Below are 10,475 nucleotides of genomic sequence, written 5' to 3'. Positions count from 1 at the left end.
TAATGAGTACTATAGCATCTGTAGCTAAGGAATTTATAACTTTATTTTCACTTACTGCATCTTTAGGTTCCCAAAGAATGTCAGGAAGGAACTGCTATTCTGTAAAGCACAGCATGTTACAGAATAGATAAATTGTGTTTTCTCGTAATACTGGAAACACTTCTCATTTCTACCCCCCCCCTTCCCTTAATCACAAATAAATGCCACATTGAAAGAAAATTATTCCTTGCGTAAGGGAAAAAAAACCCAGATTTTCTTTCTAGACCTTACCACGACTCCTCCTTCGCCCACACCACTTGATTTTTCTGCCAGGTCCAGACAGCACAGGCAGCAGACAGAAAGCAAACTTTCCCTGTTTATAATCCCAAAGCTGATGAGTGCATCACTCATAGTAAGGATCCTTGGGGTTTGTTTTGTTTTTTGTTCTCCTTGATCCTACTCAGCTCTTTGCAACAGATCAGTTAATTACAGAGGAACAAAGATGGGGCAGGGATCCTTCTCTCCTAATGCGGAAAATGAGCCCTTCTGCTGCAAGGCTGCAGAGAAAGCGCCGTTGAACCATGCTCTTATAACAGATTTCCCCCCTCAAATTACATGATATATGAATGATAATTTTGCAGAGTGTTCTATTAGGTTTAAATTAGTAAAGGGAAAGCAATGTATGCGTTCAAGTCGATGTCGGAATTAGCATTTTTAGAATTGTCATGCTATGTGTTTACAAAATGAACCTTTTTTGCCGTTTAGGTAAACTGAAACGTATGTTTCACTACGTGGCTTAATACAGCAGTCGGAGGAGGAAGAACATCCATGCTCCATCTCTGTGATGGCAAGATACACTTCAGAATGTGGGGGAAAAAAAAGCGGCGACTGCCAAGGGCATTTGGATAACAGAGACTGGAGCTCAGAGCCTCATCCTGTAAACATCACCTAGATGACGCCACTGCAAGGAGTCAGTTTGAAGCCAACTCCATTAACACTAATTGTTGTTGTTCAAATTGGAGCAGATCCGCAACTCTTACTTCAGAGCCTAAAACTACTTTTATCCCACAAAAAAATCACTCGGCATGCCAGTTCATTCACCTTGCAGGGATGCTGTGTTTAAGGGTGCTCAGATATATCTGATGGTACCTACAAGAGCGCTGGCCTGTGTCAGGAATATCCCGAGGAAAAGTTGTGCATGTTTATGGGAATCTAAGAGTGCTTATCATCAAAATAAACTTGAAGAAATTGTTGGCCGTCATCACTGGCGTAGCAGACAGGAACTGTGCCTAGAAATAGAGATTGGCATAGCAACATTGCTGACTGTTTTGTAGAGAAGGCGGCTTATTTTTCCAGACTGCGACATTTAATAAACATTTTCTGTTTGTTGAAACTGCGGAACCTCACTAGATCAAACTGAATGCTAATCTCTTGGAGTCGCCACCACAGACTTTTGTCTCCAGTATGTACACATCACGAGTCACTGTGGTTTCGTTGGTTTTGTCCTATGACATTTGTTCCTTTGTATTTGTCCACGAGAAACAGAACATGGAACACATTGAAACAGCCCCACGAATCCTCCAGATGATGATTTATTTTGCGAGATCCTGTTTTATCTTGTCATTAGGGCTCTGTTAAGCTGTAGGCTGAGAAGCCCTTTGATGCAGCCTCTGACTAGCAATCTGCTAGGGCGTCGATAGGCACCAGCGCAGCCGCCAGCTGTTCACGTATGAGCCGTCTTCTGCCTGAAGCACCGGACCTCGGATTCACACTCCGCACAAGTGGACTGTGATTATAACAAGAAACTTGGAAGCGCACATCCTAAAAACTCTGAAACACCAGACTGCAAATAAATTTGACTCTCGGTTTGAAGCTTTTAAATCCAGGTGGGCGTCTTGAACCCTCGAGAAACAGCACGAGAAGAAAGGTCCCACACAGACACCCGGGAGTTACGCCCACGGGAGCTGAGCTACCTCAGGCCGCCCCCCCTCGGGGCGGCAGGTCAGCATTTGTCTTTACCCTTGATTACAGCACAAGAGAGCTGTGGGGACGGGAGGTGTTTCTCGGCGGCTTAGGTGCGCCCCGCGGGGCCGGGCACCCGTTGCTGTGGGGAGCCCAGCGACGGTTGGGCTCCGGCCGTTGGCACCCACAGCCCGCCCCCCCTCAACGCGAGGTGCCCCCCGCGCGCGCGCCCGCGCACGGCTCTGTCACGGTTGCTAAGGTCCGAAGCTGTAGGCGGGGCAGAGGTAGAACTCGCCCGGCCAATCCGGAGAGAGCTACCCTCGGTCGGCGGCCAATCGCTGCCGGTAAATAACACACCCCCGCCGGGTGGGGAAGTGGGGAGGGGCAAACCGCGCTGCCGGCCAATCAGCGGCTGGGGAGCGCGGACCAATCAGGGTGGGGGAGGGTTTGGGCGGACTTTTTAAAACAGGTCAGCCGCCACAGAGGCTCTGCTTTCGGGTCCCTTTAAAGGAGTGATGCGTCTCATCCTGTCTCCCTCCGCCGGAGCCTAGTACTCCTTCCGGAGGAGCGAGGTTCCGCCCCGCTTTCCGTCCCACGGGGGTGCCGCTGCATGCTTGTGTCATGTCCTGATCTCCGGGTCCTCTCGGGTCACCCTTAGGGTGCGCGGCTGGAAGCGGACTACTTTGCTTCTCCGCGGCGCCTCACCGGCCGGATCTACCAGGGAGCGCTCCGCGCGGGGCCATCTGCTGGCCGCCAGAACAAAAACAAGGGGGCGGGGCCGCGCCGCCTCCATTTTGATGCGGGGCTGGGGCGGCGGTGGCGGCGGCTGGGGGCCGGGGATGGTGCCGGTGCCTCGGGCATCGCCGTGACTCGCTGGGGGGGGCGAGCGGGGCCGGCCGCGGGCGGGGGCGCAGGCGGCCCTGCCTGGATGTGGGGCCAGCGGCGGAGCCGACCCGCGTCGGTGCGGTGAGGGGAGCCGGGCTCGCCTCCCCCTCCCCGCCGCGGAGGAACCGAGCGGTGAGGGTCGCGGGGGGGGGCCCGGTGCCCCCTCACCATCGCCTCAGGTGAGTGTGCTGGCAGGGTCGGGCTGCCCTTTCCTTGAGGCGTCCTGTCGGGTCCCTTTGTTCGTCTCCCCGGTGTTGTGGGTGTTTCCCCCCTCGGGAGGGAGGTGGTTGAGAGGCCTCCGGCGGGGAGGGGGCGCGGGGTCCCCGGCTCCCTTTGTCCGGCGGTGGGGGGGGGGGGGGGGTGTGAGGTGGCCAGCTGTTGACGACGTGTGTCTGCCGTGAAGGTAAAGGATCCGGAGCTGGAGGAGAAGATGAGCAGCGAGGTGCTGTGGCTTTTCAAGCAGCTGAATCTCCACCTGGAGCAGGAGGGGCGGTTTCAGCCCCGTGAGAAGGGGCTCAGCCTCATCGAGTGCACCGCCGAGGTGAGGGGGGGACGGGGACCGGGGAGCTGGGCTGGGGGAGGTGCGGGGGGGGAGGAGATAGCCGCCTCAGGGCAGGAAATACGTGTTTGGAAAAAAAACTCCCGAGCTAGAGGGGAGACGTGCGTCAACTTCGAAAAGCTCATTCTTTTCTCTGTAAATGCGACTTGCCTTTTGTTTTAACTCTGTCTTAATTTGTAGTTATTGACATATGTTACATTGTCAAAGAACTACAGGGCAAGTAAAGTATTTAGGTATTTAATATTTAGTGTTTAAACTTTGCGTGAGCACAGAACCAAGAGAAGTGTATTATTTTCATCTAGGGAGCTTTCTACCACTGTCTTGTACCACTACAGGAAACCTGGGAAGTCAAGTAGGCAATTAACAAATGGGGAACTGACCAGATTTTCATTAGCAAGGTCTAGGGAAATGAATCTAGAAATACTCAGTGCTTAACAGCAAAAGAATAAACCAAGCATAAACATTTCCGTGTTAATGACCAGAGTTCCTTACTCAGTTTAGGGCAGGCTTACATTCTGTCAGATGCTTGGGAGTTTTTTGGAAAGGGCCTTAATGTTTAACGAAGAAAGCCTCTGAAATTACTCTTCTTTGTTTTGAAAGGAGAACTTTTGTTGCTTAAATATTGATGTGCAGGCAGAGGGGAGAATGAGCTGAGTTTGGTCATCTCTGTTTCCGTAAGGTTGGGAGTCGCTGTGTATGCACGCACTTGGTAACTATTGTCTTAAAATAACAAGTGCGTACTTGGAAACGTGGTTGTGCTGGGTATTGCACCAGTGAGACTCAGGATCTGGGTGTAATCCATGTACTTTGGGTGTGTTGAGTCCAAAGTATCTAAATTTTTTTTTAAGAGAAATAAAGTATTTAAGGAAAAAAAGAATTACTTCTCTTTGATCTAAGTAAAAGATAACTTACGGAGTGAGTGGTCACAGTCATCACTGCTGCCACTGAGTAATTTTGACTTTGCTTCTCTTTCCATAGAATGAAAATACTCTGTGTCCGAGACAAAGGAATGCCAAGGTGGAAGATCTTTGGAGTCTGACCAACTTTTTCGGTTTTGCAACTGAAACATTTGTTTTGGCTGTTAACATTCTGGACAGATTCTTGGCTCTTATGAAGGTATTCCGGGGGGAGAGGATCTGCTATAGTGTCAGCTGGGAATATGTGAGCTGCTTGTAAACTTTCTTGTCTGACAAAAAGGGGAAGGTTGTGATCTAGGACGTAACAGTGGCTATTGACTCATTCTCTGCTAGCAACATTGCTGAAGTCGTCCTTTGTAAACCTGAAGTTGAGTACAGTTCTTTTTACCTCTAAAGGCAAGTAGCAGCATGGTTTATTTCATCTAGTAAGTCTGTAGCCTTCACCAGGTAGATGTAGAAGACTTAAGAAAGGAGGAATTAAGAAGGAACAAAATAATTTGTGTTACAGACTATTTCTAGGTACTGTGTTAAAGCTTAGCTTAGCACTGGAACTAATACCAAATGATCATTTCCTGGATGTTTTTCTTTTCGTGTTTGTGCTGCTTTATGGCAGACAATTTGAACCTAAACCAGTTCCCCATTATTAAGTTGGCAGAAAAACTAAAGTTGCATCAGTTCTCTGGTCTGTCCTTGAGGTTGCACGAAAACTTATGCTGGTACATGGGAGGGAACAGCAGAAGTAGGAACAAGTTGTGGAGAGATAGGACTGCCTAGAACAGGCTCAGGCTGGATTTGTATGGGCTTTAAATGAGCGTAAGTGAGCACTGCCGCTTGGGGAAGTGGGGTATTACAGTTCTCACTGCAAATTGCAGTGTAGTGATGTGGAACAATTTCAATAGAGGGTGCTCAGCTGTCGAACTTCACTTTCTCTGGCAGATTGATACTGCTTTATTGCCTCTGCCAGCTGTGTTTTGCTGAAACTTAAGTGATGGAACTAGTTATGACTAGGTGAGGTGTGTGAGTTGACTGATACCAGGTCTAGTTGAGATAAGCAAATCTCTTTCTATTGAACTGTGAATATTCAAAACAGCTCACCTAGGCTGGGTGAGCTGTTGGTGTTGCTGTTTGATAAGCAGGGTGTTTATGGGCGGGGGAAGTATTCATAGTGCTTCCTCTTATTCTTAGGTGAAACCGAAGCATTTATCTTGCATTGGAGTTTGTTGTTTCCAACTGGCTGCCCGAGTAGTCGAAGAAGAATGCAATATTCCATCTGCCCATGAGATCATCCGGATCAGCCAATGTAAATGCACTGTGTCTGACCTGAAACGGATGGAAAAGATCATTTCAGAAAAGTTGCACTTTGAATTTAAAGCTACTACTGCCTTAACCTTCTTGCACTTGTACCATACTATTGTACTCTGTCATACCTCAGAAAGGTGAGTTGAGTTGCCCGTTGGTGGTGGCCTATGTTGCTAAGCCCTTTTTCTCTGTAATTGCCTCTTAAATGATTGTGGCATTGGCTGTAGAGGAGGCAGCTCCTTAGTTTTTACTCCCTGACAAGTGAATGCTTGTTGATACATACGCTTTTCTCTTGGGTGTCTTACAGGAAAGAAGTATTGAATCTCGACAAATTGGAAGCCCAGCTAAAAGCTTGCAACTGTCGGCTAGTCTTTTCTAAAGCCAAAGTAAGTAGAAATAGCTTTCTTTGACTTCTGAGTAGGTTTTGATTCATGTTATGTTGAGCGGTGTTTTTTGTCCTTCTAGCCATCTGTCTTGGCCTTGTGCCTTCTCACTCTGGAAGTTCAGACTTTGAAATCTGTTGAGCTGTTTGAGATCCTTCTGCGTGTTCAAAAGCATTCTAAGGTAAACATTTTCCTGTGGATTGTTTTTGCAGTTGTTGGGACTGGTGCAGGTAATGATGTACAATGTTAGATTTAAGGGACCCCTGCTGTCAGCGTGCAATCTTTACAGGTACTGTTTGGCATCAGCTGAAATAAGCAACGAAATGGGTTTTGAAGCATCTGTCTGCAACTCTTGTAACTAAGATGGTTTCATTGGTAGGGTGCCAAATGCAAAATGCTGCTTAGAGAATGAGGTCAGGTAGTCATTTTGCACTGGCACATCTTGGCAGCTGCCTGGCAAGCGAAAGGATTATGGTTTAAAAAACTAGCTTAAATGTATGAAATCAGAAGAAATGCTGACCTAATGCCTACACAATACATGCTTTAACAAGCAGCTGATTTAACTTGTACAGTTCTGGCTGTATGTTGTAGAGAAACTTCCAGTCGGTTCGTAGAACTACAGTGACTGCTGGGCTGGTTATTCTTTTTGCCTGAATAACTAACATAGGATTTATAGTTTCCAGCTGTGTGCTGTATCAGTTGATGGTCTAGAACAAGCTTTTCACTCTCACAGTCAAATTGAACTAACCCAGTTTCTTGAGGGGTGGAAGTAGTTCCTTTAAGTAGGAGATCATTCCATTTTAAAATGGAATAATCTTGGTTTCATTTTTCCTTTGGAAGTGATAATGAAAATGATAACAGCAACTGACAGGCAAACTGTCAACTCAGATTTCAACGTGGACATTTCTAGGAGGTGTATAGGAGTTCATCTTCAAAAGCAGCCCAGCTTTGACAAAGGTATCACAGTTAGGACTCGCATCTTGACTGATATTTTTTCAAGTCTTTTTCCGAGAAGGTAAAATGGAGGGAGGGGTTATCTTTAGAGCCTGTGTGTAATAGGCTAAATAGGGGTGTGTTTTGCTTTTCAGATAAGTGATAGTGACCTACTTTACTGGAGGGAACTGGTCTCGAAATGCCTGGCAGATTATTCTTCTCCTGAATGTTGCAAGCCTGATCATAAAAAGCTAGTTTGGATTGTTTCGAGGCGTACAGCCCAGAATCTACAGAACAGTTACTACAGTGTTCCCGAGTTGCCAACGATACCAGAGGGTGGATGTTTCAATGAAAGCGAGAGGTTGGTAAAACTTATACCAGGTGGTTAATTTGTTGGGAATTCTCATTTTCTGGAAATGTTAATGGCAGCTCTGTTTAAGTAGGCTAATTCGCTACTGCTTGGAAAAAAGAAAAATGCTAGCTTTGAAAATACTGATGGACTTAAAATACATCTTAAACAGAAGAAAAAGAAAATGGGGAACTGTCATTGTAGTGCTCAAAAAGTATGAGTGCTTTGCAGGGTGGGGGGAGGCATTCCCTTTTTTTAAGGCAGAGAGGCTTACAAAGCATCTAAGACTTCTAAAAATTCTAAAGTAATTTATATTTGATGTCTTGAACACCGGCAGTTTGGTTGGTAGGAAACTTTTGGCATTAGAAAAAGGAAATTGTACCTTGTTATTATTTAAGCCTTAGTGCTGAGAAGCGTTTAGATCTGGGATATTATACTAGGAACAGAAAAACGTGCAAGAAAACACAGGATTGAGGAGTACTTTGCCACTTTCAAGGGCTTGTGCTTTGTTTAAATTACCTTTCCTACTCTTCCTTCTAGTGAAGACTCCTGTGAAGACATGAGCAGCGGAGAAGAAAGCCTTAGCAGTTCTCCTCCGAGTGACCTGGAAGGCACCTTCTTCTTCGAACTCAAACCTAAAACCAAGTGGCAAACTCTTAGCTGTGGGTCTTAGCATTAAGTCTTGATTGTATTAGGTTGAGATTTCTAATGCATCGTAGAGTCTTTTGGCAATAATAAATGAGGTGGTAATCTGTAAACTGTATTAAGGCAAGAAGCGCTGTGGTATATCAATGCTTTGAATGCCTGCCTTGGTTTTTTTGTTGTTGTAATTTTAAGGAAGGAAAAAAAAATCCTGTTCAGGTCCCGAGTTGAGCAAAAAAGTTCATGTATAGTTCTGTTGTCAACAAGCATATATGTAGTCCTGTACCTGGTGGTCCAAAATGCTTAGCAGTGTGCCCTGGCAGCAGTGAAGGCTGATGGCATACTGGGCTGTGTTAACAGGAGCGTAGCCAGTAGATTGAAGGAAGTAGGGTTTTTTCCTCCCTTTACTTGACATTCATTCTCATTTGGAACAGTGTCCAGTTTTGGGCTGAAGACGTTGATCAGCTTGTGCAAGTCCAACACGAAGCTGCCGAGATGGTTAAGCAATTTGGGGCACAGGACCTGTGAGGAGAGACTGAGCAAAATGAGCTTATTCAGCCTGGCAGAGCGGCCTTTGGGGGGAAAACGGGATTGAGCAGCAGCCTTTTGGTATCTCAGAGGAGGTTCTTGAGGAGGAGGTGATTTCAGGGTCTTGTCTGAGAAGCATGGAGCAAGAATGAGAGGCTTTCATTAAACTGAAATGTGAAGTTCTCAGTTAATGGAAGAAGTTTGCTCCATGGGGACAGTCAAGCATGGGAGTGGACCAAGAGGAGCTGTGCAGTCTTTGTCCTGGGAGGTTCTCAGGATTCAACGTGACAAAACCCCGAGCTTGGTTTGAATTCAGCGTTGACCCTGCCTTGAGCAGGAGGTTGGGCTGGAGTCCTCTTGGGGGCACCTGCGCTCTTTAGTATTTTGGGATTAGATCAAATTGGCCGAGTAAGTTATGTGGAATGATACATATACGTAGTACCAGGCTGAAAGGATTTACTGTCAAATGGGCCAAATACTGAAACTGCTTTAACACTTTAAGTGCTGTGCTCCTTTTCAGCAGGATCTTGAGTTGTGTACTCAAAGTAGGTTTTTTTTAAAGCTTGGTTTTTATAAATTTCAGGAATCTCTGTTTCACAGCAGGAGTATGCATGGCAAGGAGGAGGTTTCTAGTCAATACTAGTTTTCATTAAAGGATAGTATAAAGTGTGTGGCAGGGAGTAATTTCATATTTTCTTTAATACAGATGTTTTTACACTGAAATTCTCATGGTATACTTCAGTGTGTTTAAAACCTTAACTGTTGACATGTCAATCCATTCTATTAGCTTAGACTTATTAACATGGTAAATCTTGATAAGTCTACATTCCTTTTAATATTTAACCCTTGTAGTTGTTTTTCAGTATATTCATGTTATTGAGTCATAATCAGACTTGTTTGCATGCTTATGTAAAGCAGTTAGTGCAGGAAAAGTGGATATTAAGCAGTAAGATCAGGTAAATGTGATGTTGATGAAGTAGTTAATGTAATGGTTTTTGCTGAACTTTTTTATTGAAGCACAAATAGAAGTATGATTGCGTTTCTCTATGTTGAGAACGTGGCTAGGTAGCAAGCGGACTCATTAGCTCAGAATAACGGTGTGAAGTGTGTTGGTGCCAAAGTAGAAATGAAGGAGCAAACAAGCTAAAAGTCGTTTTGTAGATGCAAGCATTGTTTTAGAATGGTAAGAGCGGTGCCGTAAGTTCATAACTGTTATGTGATTTCAGTTTTATAAAAATACAAAAAGTTTACAAAAATGTATATAAAAATGTAAATTAAAAAAATGTACAGAAAAAATTTAAAACAAAAAATGAGCAGAAAATACTGTATTTTTTTACATTGTATGTAACTTTTTGTAGGTATGTTGCATGTAGATAGTAATTTATTGTGTACTCTGTATGATATAAATACTGTACATCTGAAGACTTCTTACTGCGAGTCCCTGCGCCCGGAAGCTCACTTGTTGAAATGGAGTACTTCGGTTGCAGGTAACGAACCTACTGAGTCCTGTTTCAGTTGAGAACAAAAATAAACCAAGTGCTGTATTCGTTAACCGGTGTGAGTTACGGTTGGTTACTTAAAGCTTTTGGCTTGCTTTTTTTTTTTGTGCTGTATAGCTTGTATGGTACTGCGGCTGTGTTCCACCTTCCCCAGAAGTTCTGGTAAGCAGTTTGCAAAGAAAAAGGAGAGACTTCTGTGTGGCTTGCTACTGGACGGGAATCTCTGCTCAGCTTTGCTCCAGGTGGTTTGAGAAGCTAGTGTGAGGTAACCTCTGCTTATCGCCCAGCTGCAGCTGGGCTCTGGGTGTGCTGGGATGAGGGCTGTGAATGGTGCAGTTGCACATCTGGCACGTGGGAGCTCCCACTAGTGGTTAAGTTAGGGGTCATGACAGGCAAAGTGGTGTGGGTTTGGCTGGATTTGTGGTTGCTGCTATTCCCAGTCTACTGAGTGAAACCTGGTCTCAGGATGTGTCTGCATCTTGGCAATCAAACACCTACAGTAACTCTTCAAAGGCAAACTTGAGCTCGTTTCCTTTTTGT

At 45.4% G+C, this 10,475-nt stretch overlaps 1 protein-coding gene across 1 annotated transcript; it reads left to right on the top strand.

Annotated features, from left to right (window-relative positions):
• The first annotated feature begins 2,946 nt into the window (after window positions 1–2,946).
• CCNG2 (cyclin G2) lies at window positions 2,947–9,988 on the top strand. The gene is made up of 8 exons (XM_050896244.1): window positions 2,947–3,005; window positions 3,230–3,367; window positions 4,364–4,501; window positions 5,488–5,738; window positions 5,909–5,987; window positions 6,067–6,165; window positions 7,073–7,278; window positions 7,807–9,988. Exons 2-8 carry the CDS (start codon window positions 3,257–3,259, stop codon window positions 7,937–7,939), a joined length of 1,017 nt encoding a protein of 338 aa, XP_050752201.1. The 5' UTR covers window positions 2,947–3,005; window positions 3,230–3,256; the 3' UTR covers window positions 7,940–9,988.
• The last annotated feature ends 487 nt before the right edge of the window (window positions 9,989–10,475 follow it).

This window comes from Gymnogyps californianus, chromosome 4 (genome assembly GCF_018139145.2).
Source record: "Gymnogyps californianus isolate 813 chromosome 4, ASM1813914v2, whole genome shotgun sequence".
In the NCBI taxonomy this organism is placed as follows: Eukaryota; Metazoa; Chordata; class Aves; order Accipitriformes; family Cathartidae; genus Gymnogyps; species Gymnogyps californianus.
Note: the sequence above shows the minus strand (reverse complement) of the source record. Positions and strands in the feature narration are given on the sequence as shown.